This window comes from Saimiri boliviensis, chromosome 5 (genome assembly GCF_048565385.1).
Source record: "Saimiri boliviensis isolate mSaiBol1 chromosome 5, mSaiBol1.pri, whole genome shotgun sequence".
NCBI classification, from domain to species: Eukaryota; Metazoa; Chordata; class Mammalia; order Primates; family Cebidae; genus Saimiri; species Saimiri boliviensis.
Genome location: NC_133453.1, coordinates 21,608,048 through 21,627,756, shown reverse-complemented (window position 1 = coordinate 21,627,756; position 19,709 = coordinate 21,608,048). Strand labels below are relative to the sequence as shown.

General features: G+C 47.1%; 1 protein-coding gene across 1 annotated transcript; it reads left to right on the top strand.

Moving 5' to 3' along the window:
- The first annotated feature begins 86 nt into the window (after nucleotides 1–86).
- On the top strand, nucleotides 87–3,503 carry INHA (inhibin subunit alpha). Its single transcript, XM_003925498.4, has 2 exons — nucleotides 87–436; nucleotides 2,499–3,503. Exons 1-2 carry the CDS (start codon nucleotides 172–174, stop codon nucleotides 3,329–3,331), a joined length of 1,098 nt encoding a protein of 365 aa, XP_003925547.1. The 5' UTR covers nucleotides 87–171; the 3' UTR covers nucleotides 3,332–3,503.
- The last annotated feature ends 16,206 nt before the right edge of the window (nucleotides 3,504–19,709 follow it).

Here is a 19,709-nt window from a genome sequence, read left to right as displayed (position 1 = left end):
AGGGGCAACTCGGACTGTGGGGCGTGGGAAGGACTGGGGAAGACGGGGTGAGAAGGGTAGAAGAGGGTGGGTGTGGGATGAGGAGGGGAAAGCAGGGAGGCCCTGGGCACACCCTGGCAGAAGGGGCATAGGGCAGGGAGTGGGTTCCCCGCTAGTAGGGCCAGGTGAGCCATGGCGCTGCCACTGCTGCTCTTCTTGCTGCTGGCGCCACAGGGTGGGCACAGCTGCGAAGGGTCAGAGCTGGCCCGGGAGCTTGTTCTGGCCAAGGTGAGGGCCCTGTTCCTGGATGCCTTGGGGCCTCCAGCGGTGACCAAGGAAGGTGGGGACCCCGCAGTGAGGCGGCTGCCCCGAAGACATGCCCTCGGGGGCTCCACACACAGGGGCTCTGAACCCGAGAAGGAGGATGTCTCCCAGGCCATCCTTTTCCCAACCACAGGTAACAAGGGTGGGGGAACCGGCAGGGTAACTGAGAAGCTGCGAGGCACAACATGGGTTTGCAGGCCAGGTGGACCAGGGTTTGAATCCCAGCCCAGTCATTCAGTGTCTTTGCAACAATAGGCCAGTTGCTAAACCTCTCTGTGTCTCTATCTCCCCATCTATAAAATGGGCGATAACGCCGACCTCTCAGGATTAAAATGCTGCACCTAGAGTGCGTGGCATGTGGGAGGCATTTGGGAGGGATGCGCCAGGAGACCAGGGGTCTCTAGAGATGGGGCTGTCTGGGCTGGCCACCTTTCTTCCTATCTCTGCCTCTGCTCCCTGCTCCAATCCTTTTTTCTTTAGTCCCAGGTAGCTGAGACTGAGAAGCTATCAGAGATACAGGCAAAAGATTAGTTGGGAAACTTTTCTGGAAAACTTGTCTATCCTCTCTTGAGTTCCTGTCTTAACAACTTATGTGTGTCCTCTTGTTCCAATGACTGAACGGATAAACCCTCTTCCAGGTGGCCTTTCTTGTCATCTGGTCCACTTTTCTCCTAGAGAGGACCCCTGCCTCCCTCACTTCACCCCCTCCGCAGCACTGTGGGGAAAAGGATGGCTTTGGGCTCAGGCAAAATCCCAGCCTGGCCACTTGGTCGTTGAATGTCATTTCACCTCTCTAAGCCTCAGTCTCCTTATCTGCAAAATGGACCAATTTGTGAATATATAATGGGTGCTGCTCCGGGATGATTAGTATAGTCTACAAATATGTCAGTGTAAGGATGCTAACTGCACATTCTTTATTTGTTTTTGAGATGGAGTTTTGTTCTTGCTGCCCAAGCTGGGTGCAGTGGCGTGATCTTGGCTCACTGCAATCTCTGCCTCCTGGGTTCAAGCGATTCTCCTGCCTCAGCCTCCCAAGTAGCTGGGATTACAGGCTCGTGCCACCACGCCCAGCTATTTTATTCTATTTTTAGTAGAGACGGGTTTCACCATATTAGCCAGGCTGGTCTTGAACTCCCAACCTCAGGTGATCCACCCACCTCGGCCTCCCAAAGTGCTGGGATTACAGGCGTGAGCCACTGCGCCTGTCCCCAACTGGACATTCTTGAAAGGATTGTCTTCTGTTCTGAGTTACTGCGTGAGCCACTGCGCCTGTCCCCAAATGGACATTCTTGAAAGGATTGCCCTCTGTTCTGAGTTACAACCCTCCTCCTCCTCTTCTCCATCCTCCTCGTTCTTCGTTTTCTTTTCCTTCCCACCCGCCTTTCCCTCCTTCTTCTTTTGTTTTTTGGTGTTAAGTTGTCTTTTAAAAATGGAATTAAGGAATTTATCATAATTGTATGATATGCAATATTCCTGACATGCCAAAGAGAGTAATACGGCTCGGTGTGATGGCTCATGGCTGTAATCCCAGCACTTTGGAAGGCGAAGGCAGGGAGATTGCTTGAGCTCAGGAGTTCGAGATCAGCCTGGGCAACAGAGCAAGAGCCTGTCTCTACAAAAAATGGAAAAATGAGCTGGGTGTGGTGGCATATGCCTGTGGTCTCAGTTACTCGGGAGGCTGAGGTGGGAGGATTGCTTGAGCCCAGGAGGTAGAGGCTGCAGTGAGCCATGATTGTGCCACTACACTCCAGCTTGGGTGACAGAACAATATTCTGTCTTAACAACAAAAAGTAATGTTAACAACCATCTGTGTGGACACCACCCAAGGTACTGTTTCACACTATCTGGTAAGTAAGCATTGAAGTCTACCTACCATTTCTTAGTGCTGGTGAAGTGGAGAGGGACAGGGCCTCTTACACACTGCTGACGGGCATGTTAATTGGTAAAACCACTTCAGAGAGAAGCTGGCAGTGTCTTGTATTTTTTTAAGTTCTTTCATGAAGAAATTAAAAAATAGGAAGCCTACAGAAGCTCTCCCAAGACTCAGGAGAGTTCCCATGTCTGGGAGGGCACAGAGCAGAGTGCAGCCCATCATTAGCTCATGACTGGCAGCCACGTCCCTCCTGTTGAGGAAGGGTGCCAGGTCCTGCCAATCAGTGGTGCTGCCCTCTCTCTTCTCTTCTGTCTCCTTGCAGGTGCTAGCTGTGAAGACAAGTCAGCTGCTAGGGAGCTGGCCCAGGAGGCTGAGGAGGGCCTCTTCACGTACACGTTCCGGCCATCCCAGCATACACGCAGTCGCCAGGTGACTTCGGCCCAGCTGTGGTTCCACACCGGGCTGGGCAGGCAGAGCACAGCGGCCTCCAATAGCTCTGGGCCCCTGCTAGGCCTGCTGGCACTGTCACCGGGGGGACCCATGGCTGTGCCCATGTCTTTGGGCCATGCCCCGCCTCGTTGGGCCGTGCTGCACCTGGCCACCTCTGCTCTCTCTCTGCTGACCCAACCTGTCCTGGTGCTGCTGCTGCACTGTCCTCTCTGTTCCTGCTCAGCCCGGCCTGAGGCCACGCCCTTCCTGGTGGCCCACACTCGGACTAGACCAGCCAGTGGAGGGGAGAGAGCCCGGCGCTCAACTCCCCCAGTGTCTTGGCCTTGGTCTCCCGCTGCTCTGCGCCTGCTGCAGAGGCCTCAGGAGGAACCGGCTGCCCATGCCAACTGCCACAGAGTAGCACTTAACATTTCCTTCCAAGAGCTGGGCTGGGAACGGTGGATCGTGTACCCTCCCAGTTTCATCTTTCACTACTGTCATGGTGGTTGTGGGCTGCACATCCCACCAAACCTGCCCCTTCCGGTACCTGGGGCTTCCCCTACCCCAGCCCAGCCCCCTTCCTTGCTGCCAGGGGCCCAGCCCTGCTGTGCTGCTCTCCCAGGAACCATGAGGCCCCTACACGTCCGCACCACCTCAGACGGGGGTTACTCTTTCAAATATGAGACAGTGCCCAACCTTCTCACGGAACACTGTGCTTGTATCTAAGGGGGTCTTACTTCTTAGTCCCTTGGCTGGTAGCGAAGTCCCCACCATCGTCAGCTGGGAGGAAAGGAAGAATTGGGAAATAGATGGCTCCCACTTCTCCCTCCTTTCACTTCTTTGCCTGAGGGTCACTCTCCCCATCCCACTTCTGTCTCAATAAAGAACTTGGCATACATTCTCCAGCTTCTCTGATACGGAGTTGGGCCCCCAGGAGCATGGGGTTGTGGGATCTCAAGTCACTCAGCCACACTTGACCTCGGAGACATGGAGTTCAAGAGCTGTAACTGGATGTGTATCGGTTGGGAATCTACAATGCTTGGGGATGACACAATAGTGCTCCAAGCTCCTTGGGGAGCCACCCTGGAGACAGAGCTGGACTCCTGCAAGCTGAACCAGACATGTCAGTCGGGTTGCCTGCCCTGCGTGCCTAAGGGAGACTGCTGCACTCACGTGCCCACATCCAAGGCAGCCATAAGTCTCCTCCCCTGCTGTTCTCTGCCCCAGCTGGTGGACACTTAGCCCAAGGTCAGGTGATTTGTAGCCTGGCCAGAGATTGTGGCCTTTGGAACCCCACTGAGACCATTGTCCAGAGTCGTTTAGATCTTGGAGTCACTTGGGAATCTTGGGTGGGATGTAAGGGAAAGATACACACATTGGCAGCATCAGAAAGAAATTAACAAGGGCGAAGAGGTGGTGTATTAAGGTCAGATCACCTGAAAAGACCTGAGGATTTCAGTTTGCCAAGGGTCCTTCTTTGAATCTGTCACTATCTCTTGGTGTAGACTCTGTGAGGCCTCCTGCACTAAGATTCCAGTTAATGAACTCTTTGGCACCCCTTGATGCCCCCTGTGTATCTTTACATAATTCCTTAACTCAGCCAGAAGAGTGGAAAGACTGAGGCTACTGCCCGAAAACAGAAAAGCTCTTTTGTGAATTTGCACGTGCAGGGCATGGTGGAAAACAGTACTTTTCTTTTTTCATTGCATATCCATTCCGTCTATTCTGCCTCTGGATTTGGGCATTGGGAAACACCTCTCCTCTGGCCTTCCTCCCTGCTTTTTTCACTTTTCATGTTATGCCTTGGGTCTTGTTATCCTTGTTTGCCACTGGTTCCATCCAGTCTCCAACGTGTGTGTGTGTGTGTGTGTGTGTGTGTGTGTGTGTAGGGGGAGGGCTGGGATGTTCACGTCCATCAGACTGGAACTTGAGAGCACTTTCTGATATTGACTGCACAACTCCAGTGTGTATTTATCCAACTAGAGTCTTTTACGAGTCAAAGACTCCCTCCTACCAGCCTGAGTTGATGGGGTGGAAGGGTAAGCGCTTGCTCCTGTGAGCGATGTGGTGGGAAAGAATCCCCTCCCCCACTGGAACTAACTTGAATGAGCCACTGTTCCCGGAAGCACAGGAGCCCTTCAGAGCCATGTACATGCTCCTGTACACACCCCAGTCTCTGTTGACACTGAGGCCCCCAGGAAGCTGCCTCTGTTCTGGAGGCGGAAACCTGCCTGTTTACAGTCCCCAGTCTCTCCCAGGACCTTCATGTTGACCCAGCATTGGAAGCACTGTGTGCTCAGGGCTCCAGGCATCCCTATTCAGGCAGTGGGTTGGGGAGAGAGCTGCCTGGGCTCTGCCAGTGGTAGGGGAGGTTTTTTCCAAGCCCATCTATGTTCTACGTGCTCTCTACCTGGCTTCTCTGGCTGGATCCTCCCTGCCCAAACAGTGAGATCTTTCCTTGAGATCTTCAATTTTCCTACTAGGCTTCAGCTTTTCATTCTTTCTGCGGGGGCTCCCTAGAACCCTGTGTTGTCCAGATGCTCCCTGTCCCAGGGATGTGGATGGGTGCTGAGGGCTAGGGGCACATTACTGAGGGGCACAGGATTCTCCACGAGGCCAGTGAGCAGATTGGTATTGCAAGTGAAAAGCATGCACATGTCTGAGACAAAATGAGAAAAATGAGTATGAGCAAGTCTTTCACAAAGCCAGTGTATTTATTTTATAAGGGCTTTCATTGCTACCCATTCCCTTTTCTGCTTGTGGGTGTGTGACAGTGTTAGCTCTTTCATGATGTTACAAAGATGGTGAAGGCAGTGATTTTGTTTGCGTTTTTAACCCAACAAAATTTAAACTTGGCAATTCTACTTTGGAATCTAAGATTTTTCTTTGGAATTGTGTTGCTCTGTGAAATCTGTGAGATCCCAACACCTGACAGTCAGTGTTCTGGGCCACCTTCCAGGGTCTGTAAGACCTAGATTCCGCTAATGTAGCAAATTAGGAGGGATGTTCACAGCCCCTCCCTAAGAGGGGGCTGACAGTGGCTACGAACATCGAACATGGTTTTGTCTTCTATCCTCATCATGACACCAACCCAAGAGCAGTGAATTTCAAAGATGCTACCTGTTCCCAGTGCTAATCATTAGGGACATACTGTGAATACTTTTAGTTTGGAGTCAGTTTAAACAGAGAACTCAATTCAAACTGGATTAGATCAAATAATGTTTTAAAAACTCACCAGCACTGGCTCATTGATTCATGATAAATCCAAGGCACAGCTAGCTAAGATATGCCTCAATTCTGGGCTTGAAAGATGCTACCAGCATCCAGCTATAGACTCTACTTCCCCTGGGTCAGCTCCATCCCAGGTCCATGGCAACTCTGGGCAACACAGACTCCCATCATTACACAACTTGGCCCAGCAGGAGGAAGTTCCTTTACGAGAGTCCCCAAACACAGCCAGGCACAGTGACTCATGTTTGTAATCCCAGCACTTTGTGGGGCCAAGGCAGGAGAGTTGCATGAGGCCAGGAATTTAACACCAGCCTGGGCAACCACGCGAGACCCTGTCTCTATTTAAAACAATGCAAAACAAAACTAAAGTCCCAGGACGGGTCTTGATGGCCTGATGGGACTTATTAATGTCATGTGCTACTCCAGGAAAGGTGACTTGAGTTAATGCCTTAGCAGAGGTCACTTGTCCTACCCATAGAGCCCCGAGCCTAAAGTACAAGGGCTAAAAGTGAAAAAAGGTGATGCTCCCAAAGCAGGGGACAGTTACCACAAAACGCTGAGGTAGATGCTGAGAGGCAAGTACTGTTGTTCCTCCTAATTATCTTTCAGATCAACTCCTTTGTCTCTCATTATGTAGACACTATTTTGCAATTCTTGATTGGGCAATTTTTTTTTTTTTTTTGAGACGGAGTTTCGCTCTTGTTACCCAGGCTGGAGTGCAATGCCGCGATCTCGGCTCACTGCAACCTCCGCCTCCTGGGTTCAGGCAATTCTCCTGCCTCAGCCTCCTGAGTAGCTGGGATTACAGGCACGCGCCACCATGCCCAGCTAATTTTTTTGTATTTTTAGTAGAGACGGGGTTTCACCATGTTGACCAGGATGGTCTCGATCTCTCGACCTCGTGATCCACCCGCCTCGGCCTCCCAAAGTGCTGGGATTACAGGCGTGAGCCACCGCGCCCGGCCTTGATTGGGCAATTTAGCAGCCTCTTAAACCAGTTACTTCCTGCTCCTCCATCCATTCTCCACATGGCTGACACAGGAGCCTTCTGATGTGATCATGTTACTTAGGGTGGTTTAAAAAATTGTCTACACAAAGTTCAACCTCCTTCATGTGGTCGGAAAGCCCTTGACAACCAACCCTAACCCTGTCCTTGCAGCCTGATCTCTCCATTCCTCCTTTCCTGTCCCCACACAACCACAGCACCCAAACTCTGTTGGCACAAATTCCAGTTGCATCATTTTCTTCTCAAGCTCCCATGTCTTTAACAACACCTCCTTTTTTTGCTTTTCTGTTTTGTTGTATTTAGCTTTGTTTCGAGACAGGGTCTGGCTCTATCACCCAGGTTGGAATGAAGTGGCATGATCTTGGCTTACTGCAGCGCTGACCTTCTGGGACTCAAGCAATCTTCTCACCTCGACTCGCGAAGCGCTGGGATTACAGGCGTGAGTGGCTGTGCCCCTGCCTCAGTGCTTTCATGAAGATCCAATTCTGATGTCATGTTTTCTGTGATCCTTCCCTTCACTCCCAGACGGCAAAGCTCTTCGCCCCTTCCTCACTACTTCCTGGCTACTTTGTTTTCTCATTTTTATTCAAAAATTTCCTTTTGATTTCATAAGTCACAAAGAGATATCTTCTCACAGTAGAGATTCAAATATTAAAGATAAAACTGAGTTCCCCTTGATCACTATTCCCAATTCCAGTCCCCTCCGCAGAAGCAGGTATCCTTCCAGACACATTGCCATGAGTTGACGCGTATGTGCGCATCCGGTAGAAAAAGTCTTTTGTCCCCCAACAAATGACGTCATGCCATGTGTATTGGACTGCCGCTATTTTACTTGATAGTCTATGAGTTTACTTTGACTTTATTTTCCAGACGATTAACTTTTTTTCTTAGCAATTATACTTCTTCCCCTGAAAGAAATAAGATTCTATTACTTAGCTTTATTATTATTATTATTGTTATTATTATTATTGTAGATACAGGTTTGTGATTTTGCCAAGGCTGGTCTTGAACTTATAGTCTCAAATAATGCTCCTTCCTTGATCTCCCAAAGTTCTAAGATTACAGGCATGCATCACCAAACCCAGCCAGAAATTAGATCCTTTTGTTAATTTTATTATTCATATACTGAACACTTATACAGCACTAGGTACCTTATGCATGTTATAGGTAAAAGCTCATTCAATCCTTGTAACAACCATTTGAGGTAGGCACTGATATTATACCTATAGCACAGTAGAGGAAACTGAGGCACAGGGAGATTAAAATAACTTATCCAGAGTCATATCCCTAGCAAGTGGGGGGTGCCAGGATTTGGACTCCAGAAGTCTAGTATAAGAATTCATGTATCTGGCCGGGCGTGGGGGCTCACACCTGTAATCCCAGAGGTTTAGGAGGCCGAGACAGGTAGATCACGAGGTCAAGAGATCGAGACCATCCTGGCCAACATGGTGAAACCCTGTCTCTACTAAAAATACGAAAAAAATCAGCTGGGCGGGCGTGGTGGTGTGTGCCTGTAGTCTCAGCTACTCGGGAGGCTGAGGCAGGAGAATCACTTGAACCCAGGAGGTGGAGGTTGCAGTGAGCCAAGATAGTGCCACTGCACTCCAGCCTGGGAGAGAGTGAGACTTCATCTCAAAAAAAAAAAACAAAAACAAAAAAACCAAAAAACAGAATCCATTTATCCACCACTATATCATATTACCTCTCCTCCGCTCCTCAAGTACGCTTCCTGAGGACACAAAATTATTCCTGTTGGCCAGGTGCAGTGGCTCACACCTATAATCCCAGCATTTGGGTGAGGGACTAAGGATAGAGGTTTGCTTGAGCCCAGGAGTTCAAGAGCAGCCTGGGAAATATGGCAAGACTCTGTCTCTACAAAAAAATTTTTAAAAATTAGCCAGGCATGGTGGTGCATGCCTGTATTCCCAGCTACTTGGAAGGCTGAGGTGAGATGATTGCTTGAGCCAGGGATGTCGAGACTACAGTGAGCCTGATGGCAACTCTGCACTCCAGCCGGATTACACTGTTGAGGTGGCAGCCATCCCGTATCACAGGTTCGAGTCTGGTGGTGACTATGATTGCACCTTTCAAAACATAGAGGCGCTCTGCCCGATATCTCCACTTGGATGGCTGTCATTTGCCCAAGTTCATCCTGCATAGCGTAACCTAAAGTTGGGATGGAGTTTAGCTGTTTCCTAATTAGGTTAAAAAGGTGGCTTCCAGTCTCTCCACAGGAGGGGAAAGGGCTGAGGCCTGTGTGGCTATGATGCATGGAAAAAGAGGGACTGTGTTTATAACGTTCAGTTTCACAATCGTAATAAAATCCCCATAAACTTAGGTTGGCTAGTTCAATGTGCCAGGCTAATCTGGAAGCAGAGAAAAGTGGCAATTCTCCATATACCCAATAGTTTGTCTAATTATGTAGAGGCCAAAGCCTGTGCCCACTCAGTAAATAAGTTACTGTCTGCATGATTCCAACTTATACCCAAAAGTAGAATGTCAATCCACATCTTACGTTACTCATGCCTTTCTTTTCTTCTGAACAGGAGTGGGAGGTCACTGGTTGGCTCACAGGAGGAAGTGGCATCAGTCTCTTGTGTTCTGCCAGCCTGTGTGACTTCATAAGAGACAGGTTTAATTCGAGGTAAGTGGCCCCAGCTGTTTATTCCCAGAAGTTTAACTGCAGTTGGGACACTAAGGAGACCTTGATAGGGTCCCTTCCACTTTGGGAAAAGTTGGTCTGCTGAGGATCCTTCCTTCCAAGTGTTTAACAGAAACCAATCTCCCAACTGGGTTGTAACCTGATTCTCTTCCTTAGTGGGGGAAGGGAGTCTTTGATTTCCATATTCAAGGAGTGCATTTCGCACTTGTCCTAAGTTGATTATATAATTTTGTAGCTTGAAAGTATCTGTCTATTAGGACGTCTGTAGTTAAGAAAGGCCTTTCAGACATTATTTTAACAGGACTGAGCTGCAGCTTTCCCACAGGGGCCACTCAAACCGGTAACAAGGCTACAGGCAATAAAGACAGCCAGGTTTATGATGTTTCTTGGCATAGTTTACTAAGAGTCCTTTTGCGAGTTTGATTGGCTCTTTCTACTTTCCCTGAAGATTGCGGCCTCCACACTGAGTGAAGGCGATACTGAATTCCTAGGGCTGAAGTTATGTTTTGGATAATCGTTGTTATGAAAGATGGGTCATTATCCCTCTGCAAGTTCTTAGGCTGCCCAAATCTAGGAATTATTTCCTTTAGTAGGAATTTAGAAACCTCAATTGCCTTTTCAGACCCCATAGGAAAAGCCTCGATTCAACTAGTAAAGGTGTCAATGAATACTAATAAATATTTAAACCTTTTACATGGAGGCATCTGAGTTTAAGTCTATTTGCTGCTCTTCACCAGGGTACATTCCCGTATGTTGAACAGGCCTTACTAAAGGAGGAGGTAAAGATTGGTTATTTGGGTTATTCTGGGCACATATTTCCCAGGTCTGAGTTACCTGCTTTACTGTTTTAAGTAAGCCTTTTCCAGGGGTATGGGACACCAGGCCTAAGTTGGATGTAAACTGGGGGAAGACTTAAGGCTTTGCCCGGATCTTAGTGTCCCATAGCATAGGGTTTACTTGGGAGGGTACTTCAATGGATAAAGTAGATAATTCCCCTATTGTCTTTCCCATCTTATCACAGGAAAGGAAAAAGAGCAATTCCTTGTCTGTGTGGTGGTTTCCAAAAGATACCACTGTGGCTGTGGTGGCTCATGCCTGTAATCCCAGAACTTTGGGAGGCCAAGGCAGGTGGATCACTTGAGGTCAGGAGTTTGAGGCCAGCCTGACCAACATGGTGAAACCCTGTCTCTACTAAAAGTATAAAAATTAGCCAGGCATGGTGGCACTCACCTGTAGTACCAGCTACTTGGAAGGCTGAGGCAGAAGAATCACTTAAAACTGGGAGGCGGAGGTTGCAGTGAGCTGAGATGGTGCCACTGCACTCCAGCCTGGGTGACATTTGAGACTCTGTCTCAAACAAACAAACACCCCCAAAAAACCAAAAGATACCACTGTTTGTGGCTGAGTTAACAAATCCTTTCCCAACAAGGGGGCGGGGCATGATAAGAAAAGTATGTGAGAAAACCAAGCAGCTTAAAGGACAGGCAAAATGGCGTTTATGAACTTGTCCATCAATCCTCATGACTACACAGTTTTGGGGTGACAGAGTCCCATTATAACAGGTCAAAACAGAGTCAGTAGCCCCTATATCCAAAAGGAAGTTAATATTCTTACCTGCCATGCCAAGTGTCACCCAGGCGCCTCTGGAGATATATGTAGTTGTCTGACAGGGGCTGTGGTGGAAGGTCTTGGGCCCTGTCATTCTTGGGCTTGTCTGGCTATTTCCGCCATCATTGGTTCAGATGCTGATGGCTCCCTTCGGAGGGCTGGGCAGTCCTTCTTCCAATGGCCAGTTTTCTTACAGTGTGCACACTGATTTACACCAAAGGCACAGTGACTCGGACACCCAGCTTTGGGCTTCCCACCTTTCAGCTTCCCTTGTCAGGACAAGAACCAGGGGGACAAGGCTGCAGCCAAGAGCTGCACCTGTGAGAGGTCCTTCCTGCTCTTTCTGCTTCCTCTGCATTGTCCTTGTTTTTTCTTTTCTTTTCTTTTCTTTTTTGGGACGGAGTTTCACTCTTGTTACCCAGGCTGGAGTGCAATGGCGCGATCTCGGCTCATTGCAACCTCCGCCTCCTGGTTTCAGGCAATTCTCCTGCCTCAGCCTCCTGAGTAGCTGGGATTATAGGCACGCACAACCATGCCCAGCTGATTTTTTGTATTTTTAGTAGAGATGAGGTTTCACCATGTAACCAGGATGGTCACGATCTCCTGACCTCGTGATCCACCCACCTCGGCCTCCCAAAGTGCTGGGATTACAGGCGTGAGCCACTGCGCCTGGCTGTCCTTGTTATTAAAAACTAAAAATGCCACATCCAAAAGCGGTTCCATAGGAGTCTGGGGACCCACAGCTGCTTTTTGTAGTTTCCTATGAATATCAGAGGCAGACTAGGTTATAAAATGTACTCCCAAAAGGGTTTATCCTTCCTTTGAGGCAGGATCAGTGTTAGAATATTTTCTAATTGCCTCAACCATATGGCCCTGAAACAAAGCTGGATTCTTATCTTTACCCTGAGAAACTTCCTTAACTTTTTATTTTATTTATTATGTATTTATTTATTTTAATTTTTCTTTGAATTCCAGGATACATGTGCAGAACGTGCAGGTTTGTTACATAGGTATACATGTGTCATGGTGGTTTGCTGCACCTATCAACCCGTCATCTAGGTTTTAAGCCCTGAATGCATTAGGTATTTGTCCTAACGCTCTCCCTCCCCACCTCAGCCCCTCAACAGGCCCCATTGTGTGTTGTTCCCCTCTCTGTGTCTATGTGTTCTCATTAGAAACTTCTTTAAACTTTTCGTAGTTAACAGGGTTTTTAAAAAGACATTTCTTCATCCCTTCCAACAAACAAGTGACCATATGCTCTCTCCTCCCCAGGTACTCACCGCTCCTTTGACCGTTCCATTCTGGCTTTTTTTTTTCTGAAACAGAATTTTACTCTGTCACCCAGGCTGGAGTGCAATGGCACCATCTCAGCTCACTGCAACCTCCACCTCCTGTGTTCAAGTGATTCTCCTGCCTTAGCCTCCCAAGTAGCTGGTATTACAGGTGCCTGCCACCATGCCTGGCTAATTTTTTGTATTTTTGTAGAGATGGGGTTTTGCCATGTTGGCCAGGCGGGTCTCCAAACTCTTGACCTTAGGTGATCTGCCCACCTTGGCCTCTCAAAGTGCTGGGATTACAGACATGAGCCACCGCACCTGGCTCCATTCTGGGTCTCGACCTGGAACTACTACATCTCCTGACTGATATATATTACAGTTCAGTTTGCGAGCCAATGCCTCATCTGCATGGGTCCTGCTTGTTTCTCTTCCACTGTACAACACAGAGACAACAAAACATGCAGCTCCTGCTAAGTGAAATTATAGGTCAGAGTCAGTTTCTCAAATTCATCTAGGAATTTTTCTGGATCTTCAGAGCAATCTTGGCTCACTACAACCTCTGCTTCTCGGGTTCAAGCGATTCTTCTGCCTCAGCCTCCTGAGTAGCTGGGATTACAGGCGCGCGCTACCACACTCAGCTAATTTTTGTATTTTTAGGAGAGACAGGGTTTCACCATGTTGGCCAGCCTGGTCTCGATCTTTTGACCTCGTGATCCACTTGCCTCAGCCTCCCAAAGTGCTTGGATTACAGGTATGAGCCACCTCGCCCAGCCCAGACTTCTCTTTACAGAGAGCCAACTCAGACATAGAAAAGGGGACATGTCCTTTCACACAGTGCCTTCTTCCCCATTTGCCACCTCTGTAAATGGACAAATATTTCCCTTCAGAGGTTGATAAGAGGCTCCACTATGAGTAGTGCTCGCAGGGCCAAGTTCCTCAGGTGATGATGGATTTAGAGTGGGACTACATGGGTCAGGAGGAGGGGACCAAAGGTCCTGAATAGAACTTTCAGGTGGACTAGAGGGAGAAAGGCTGGACAAAATCTGAACCTTTAGAGCTGACAGAAGGAGGTTCTGCTCCACCCAGAAATGCCCCCTGAACTGGGGACAAGGCTTGCATCAAAGGATCATCTAATATGTCTAGTTCTTTTTCTTTCTTTCCTCTCATCACACATGCATGCACCTGCTGCAGGGTTTCGTCCTGACTGAGCAGCAGAAACATTTGAACATTTAGTATTTCATCCCATTTTCCCTCCTGCTTACAAATCGGGTTGAAGTATACTATTAGAGGTCATAGTTCCAATAGAAGGCCATTTCTCCTGTTTTTCCAAATAATACCAAGGCCAAATAGTATTACACAGAATTGCCAGTTTTCTCTTCTTAAGCCCATTTAGTTGAAACTGGTCCCAGTGTTCCGGAATACATCCTAGTGGTGCGTCCTTTGGGATCCATGCTGTGGTTCCCATGAAGGAGGCAGGTGATGTTGGAAGAAAAGTTCCAAACCTTCAAGATTATATTGCCACCAGCTGAGTTCCACTAAAAAGGATAAGAGAGGTTTCTAAGGCCAGCTGCATTAAAGAGGGGAATCCCTGTCAAAAATTGAATTCTTTTATTTACACTATCCAAATAATATAAATGAGATTTGGACTCCGATGAAAGAAATGTCTAATAGGCTGGGCATGGTGGTTCATGCCTGTAATCCCAGCCCAAGGCAGGAGGATCACCTGAGGTTGGGAGTTCGAGACCAGCCTGACCAACATGGAGAAATCCTGTCTCTACTAAAAATACAACAGATTAGCTGGGCATGGTGGTGCATGCCTGTAATCCCAGCTACTCAGGAGGCTGAGGCAGGAGAATCGCTTGAATTTGGGAGGGGGAGGTTACAGTGAGCCAATATCATGCCATTGCACTTCAGCCTGGGTGACAGAGCAAGACTGTGTCTCAAAAAAAAAAAAAAAAAAAAAAAAAAAAAAAAGTCAAATAAGGCAAAGAAAACGAAGAGGATTTCGATAGGAATGATCTGGGGAAACAGGTTCTGGGCAGTAGTGGCAGTGTGGATTGGACAAGCAAAGCTAGTTTGGCCAAATCCAAGAAAGGAAAGAAGTTTTGTTTTTGTTTTCTTTCTTTCTTTCTTTCTTTCTTTCTTTCTTTCTTTCTTTCTTTCTTTCTTTCTTTTTTTTTAGTGTGCAAAGTGAAACAAAACAGCAAGGGAAAAAGTCCCCTGATTTCCATCCTGGTGCTTCTCGATCACACCCAGTGGGCACAGCTGCCACCAAACATAACCACATCTATCTAATCTTACTGCTCAAAGCTGTTAAATACCAAATCTCAATCAGCAATTTAGAGACAGAGTCTTCAATACTTTCGTGTTCCCTATGTTTCACAAGCAAACAAACGGAAATTGAGAGGCACAGAGGGGAAGAGTATGTTAAAATCCCTAAGACCAGTTAAATAAAGTCTCATGAATATGATGTGCAACAGGGACAGCACCAAGAAATTGATTCATGCAGCAAAGAGGACAAGGCAGATTAATACAAAGAGCATGGCAGTTAACATTCTGTGGTGCCAAACCCATTCTTAGCAGAGAGGGACATTACTGAAAGGGGTCTCTAACCCCCTAAATCTTTTTTTTTGAAACATAGTCTTGCTCTGTAGCCTGGACTGGAGTGGAATGGTGCCATATTGGCTTACTGCAACCTCCATCTCCCGGGCTCAAGTGATTCTCCTGCCTCAACCCCCCGAGTAGCTGTGACTACAGGCGTGTGCCACCATGCCTGGCTAATTATTGTATTTTAAGTAGAGACAGGGTTTAACTATGTTAGCCAGGCTGGTCTTGAACTCCTGACCTCGTGATCCACCTGCCTTGGCCTCCCAAAGTGCTGGGATTACAGGTGTGAGCCACCATGCCAGGCCCTAACCCCCTCAATTGTAGAAGGGACTCTAACCTTCCTGAGTTAGGCCTCTAACCCAAAGTCGGTCAAGTGTCCTTGCCTTTTATTAAAAGGGCCTTCTAACCCATTCTGTCTTAGGAGAGATTCTGACTCCCCTAAGTTGGGCCTCTAACCCAAGCCCATCCTTTACCCAGGCATATGCACTCTGCTTACCTTAAAGTCAGCCAATTGGTGTGCACAGATGATTTTAGTTTGGGCCAGGGTCTCTTCAGTGTCGTCCCTTCCGTGGTTTGCCAGAAAGATGTTACAGGAAAGGGGTCCTGACCCAGACCTTAAGAAAGGGTTCCTGGATCTCACACAAGAAAGAATTCAGGGTAAGTCCACAGTGTAAAGCAAAAGCCAGTTTATTAAGAAGGTAAAGTGGTGGCTGGGCATGGTAGCTCATGACTGTAGTCCTAGCACTTTGGGATGTTAAGGCAGGAGGATCACCTGAGGCCAGGAGTTCAAGACCAGACTGGTTAACATGGCAAAATCCTGTCTCTACTAAAAATACAAAAATTAGCTGAGTGCGTGTGTGCCTGTAATCCCAGCTACTCAGGAGGCTGAGACAGGAGAATCACTTGAACCCAGGATGTGGAGGTTGCAGTGAGCCAAGATCATGCCACTGCACTCCAGCCTGGGTGATCCTGTCTCAAAAAAAGAGCAAGACAGTACAGATACTCCATAGACATAGTAGGGAACTCCTGAAATTAAGAGGAGGAACTCGTCCACCCTAGGTAGTATACTTGTTCATATACAGGATAAAAAAGATAGTGGGGAGACATGCTCTGCTGCAAGGGTTTGTGATAAAGGATCAATTTTATTAATTACTATATTTTGCAAGAATTGATATTATTATCTTTAAAGCAAAATTAGGAATGCTTCTGTTCTCAAAACATCAGGATATTAGGACACTCTCAAGTCTGGGTCTGTTTAGTTAACATCTAGAGGCTAGGAATACCTAATTTTCCGGGATGCAGCCCAGCATGTCCAGGCCTCATTTTCCTATTCCTCACCAAAGATGGGGTTGCTCTGGTTCAAACACCCATGACAGTTTTAGTTACTTGTGGTCAACTGCGGTCTGAAAATAGGTGAGCATAGTACAATTAGATATTTTGAGAGACCACATCCACGTAACTTTTATTACAGCATATTGTTATAATTGCTCTATTTTACTGTTAGTTATTGCTGTTAATCTTTTACTGTGCCTAATTTATAAAGAAAACCTTATCAGGCAGGGAGAGCAGAGCGGCTGCTGGGTCACTGGAATATTGCTATTCTGTTGCTTCCTTCTCAGTCAGTCATTCTCAGGCCCCAGCTTGTGTGATTTCTCGGTGGGCTTAGTTTCTGCCTCTCCAGTTTTCTCTCTGTGTGCCTCAAGTTAAATCTCTTCTGGAACCATGCTCTGATGAGCTTGCCTGGTCACGGTCTAACTCAGAGTTCTCATGCCAGACCTCCTCCAGTGCGGCTGATGTGACTTGTATGTTTTGACTTTGGTGACGGGGCTAATTCCTGGGCCAGTCTTCTGTGGCCAAGTCTACTAGCAGAGCCAAGGTTACTTATAGAAAGAATTACCTCCGGCCACATATGGATTACTCTCTGGTACAGACTCTTTTTATCAAAACTATACTTGGAGGTAATATTCTCACCTTCTCAGTCTTTTCCATCCTTTTCCCTTTCCTACTCCACAAAGATAGCAAGTTTTTCACTTGTCCAGGCAGGAGTACAGTGGTGTGATCACAACTCACTGCAACCTTGAACTCCTTTGCTCAAGCAATCCTCTAGCCTCAGCTTCCTGAGTAGAGCTGGGACAACACATACATGCCACCATGCCCAGCTATAGATAACAAGTTGATGAAACAAATAGATCATCCAATTTCATACCCCTTCACACCCAACCCAAGTGTAAAATTTTCATTTTGGTGGAATCCTTAGGTCTCAAGTTACCTGACCTGCTGTTGGAGGCTGCAGCATCATAGTGGGGAGGTCTAGGCCCAGGACAATGGCTCATATCCTAAAGGTGAACTATGACTTCTGTTGTCCTGTAGGCAAGAACCCTGGGTCTCACAAGATTCAAGGTATCAGAAATAAGCAGGATCTGGGATCTGTATTATCCTGTGGCTGTCATTCCTGTATGAAGATATGTTCTCCCTTCTTTTTCTTTTTCTATTTATTTATTTATTTTTTGGAGATGGAGTCTCGCTCTGTCTCTCAGGCTGGAGGGCAGTGGTGCGATCTCCACAACCTCTGCCTCCTGGGTTCCAGCGATTCTCCTGCCTCAGCCTCCTGAGTAGCTAGGACTACAGGTGCAGGCTACCACGCCTGGCTAATTTATGTATTTTTGTAGTGACAGGGTTTCACTGTGTTGGCCAGGCTGGTCTTGAACTCCTGACCTCAGGTGATCCACCTGCTTTGGCCTCCCAAATTGCTGAGATTACAGGCGTGAGCCATCACACCTAGCCTTCTCCCTTCTTTTCATCCCTGAAACCTAAGCTAGTAACAAACACACTTTTCCTTACCCTCTTATATCATCAACAGTTTGGAGAGCCTACTCCAGGAAACTTAAGGGTGGTAGGAAAGCTACCAGCAGCAGCTCTCTCTCCACACGGTAACACAGGGGTAGAGCCCCAGGAAAGAAGATGAGTTGTGCCTCCCTAGTACCAGATCCACAGCTGTGCTGGGAGTTCTTGGTCATGTGCAGCTGGTGTTGGTGCTTGGAAGAACCAGCAGGACACTTCTGATTTTAGGTGGAGTACTACTCCTGGGGACTAAAACTTAGAAGAGTGTTTGCAAGTTATCAGAGTGATAGCATAGCTTGTCTTTGAGAAATACAAATTCATTGATGATAGTATGAAATTATGCAATAGCAGCCAATACATGTTACGCTACTTTCCAGCAACACAAATTTTTGAAATGGAATTGCATGCCTTTTTAATAAAGATAATTCTTTTTTTTTTTTTTTTTAAAGGAGTTTCACTCTTGTTGCCCAGGCTGGAGTGCAATGGCACCATCTCAGCTCACTGCAACCTCCACTTCCCAAGTTCAAGCGATTCTTCTGCTTCAGCCTCCCAACTAGTAGCTGGGATTGCAGGTGTGCCCCCCAACGCCTGTTTAGTTTTTGTATTTTTAGTAGAGACAGGGTTTCACCATGTTGGTCAGGCTGATCTCAAACTCCCGACCTCAAGTGATTTACCTGCCTTGGCCTCCCAAAGTGCTGGGATTTTGGGCATGAGCCACTGTGCTTGGCTGGGTCATTTTTAATGTCCTTAAAGTTCTTCTGTTATCTTCACATAGACCTGGCATGTTTCTCAAAATGTTATAAGCGTGTGTGTGTATTTATATGTATATCTATAATTTATTTCTTTTTGGCTGCTATGATGAAAGGGAATATTTTCCCCCTTTTAGACTTTAATTTGTTTTGTAAAGTGTTGTCTTAGCGGAGGTTCTTATTGTAGCAATTTACAGAAGTATATTCAGATTATCTTAGGCCTAAAAAAAAGCTGGGGACAATTATCTGGAAGGCAGCCAAGGCCTCCCCTGCAGGTCAAGGGTAGAAAGGAGAGTGGGCCTCACAAGGGGGAGGGAAGTAAGAATTACTGAGCCTCCTGTTGCTGCTTTCCCTTAGTAGATCTATTTTTCTCTCCTCTGTAGCTTTGCTTCTCCCTTTTTCCCATTTCCATGTTTCTGAGAAGCAAAGGGATACAGAGCAAACCTGGCTACAGGGGCTACCCATATGGGTGGAGCAATACTCCGAAAATAACTGTGGGCTGAAACTGCAATGTCAGGGACTTCAAAAGAAGAGTTGGCAGTTATCGTTTGAGAAAATCTGCCCTTCTAAGTTCCAGATGATTAATAAACAGGGACTGACAACCATCATGTTATGGGATTAATAATTCAACAAAATATACTGAGCTCTTACTCTGATTTTATAGTTGCATACTAGTTAGCTGTTGTAGGGGCTGAAAAGGTGTGATACCTTTGTTCCTCATCATAAGGGTCAGAGCTGACACTTATATAACAAAAGATAGGTTAAGAGAAAAATCTAAGAAGTTTATTTAATCAGTTTTACATGACATGGGAACCTTCAGAAATGGTTACCCAAAGACTTAGGAAGAACTGTTTTTAATGCTTAGATTCTATGAAGAATGGACAGCCTGGAGTAATGTGGTTGGGCAAAAAGTTACCACCTAATAGTAATAGACAAGGGAGGGAACCCAACAAGGCCTTTCTGTGTGGCATTCCCTCCTCTGTGGTATAGGCAGGATCTCTTCTAGAATGAGGGTCTTATGGTCTACCATCAAGCAAGGTAGGCCAGAGAAGTTCTTATGGCCAGCTCTTACATGGAAAGGTGGGGGAAGTTGAGGTTTTACGGCTGGCTTTGGGGGAGAGGC

Bases quoted from the DNA above. Each gene is read 5' to 3' on its own strand.
- INHA (XM_003925498.4), top strand. From the start codon at position 172: ATGGCGCTGCCACTGCTGCTCTTCTTGCTGCTGGCGCCACAGGGTGGG. The intron at 437-2,498 runs GTAACAAGGGTG...GTCTCCTTGCAG, and splicing joins CATCCTTTTCCCAACCACAG to GTGCTAGCTGTGAAGACAAG.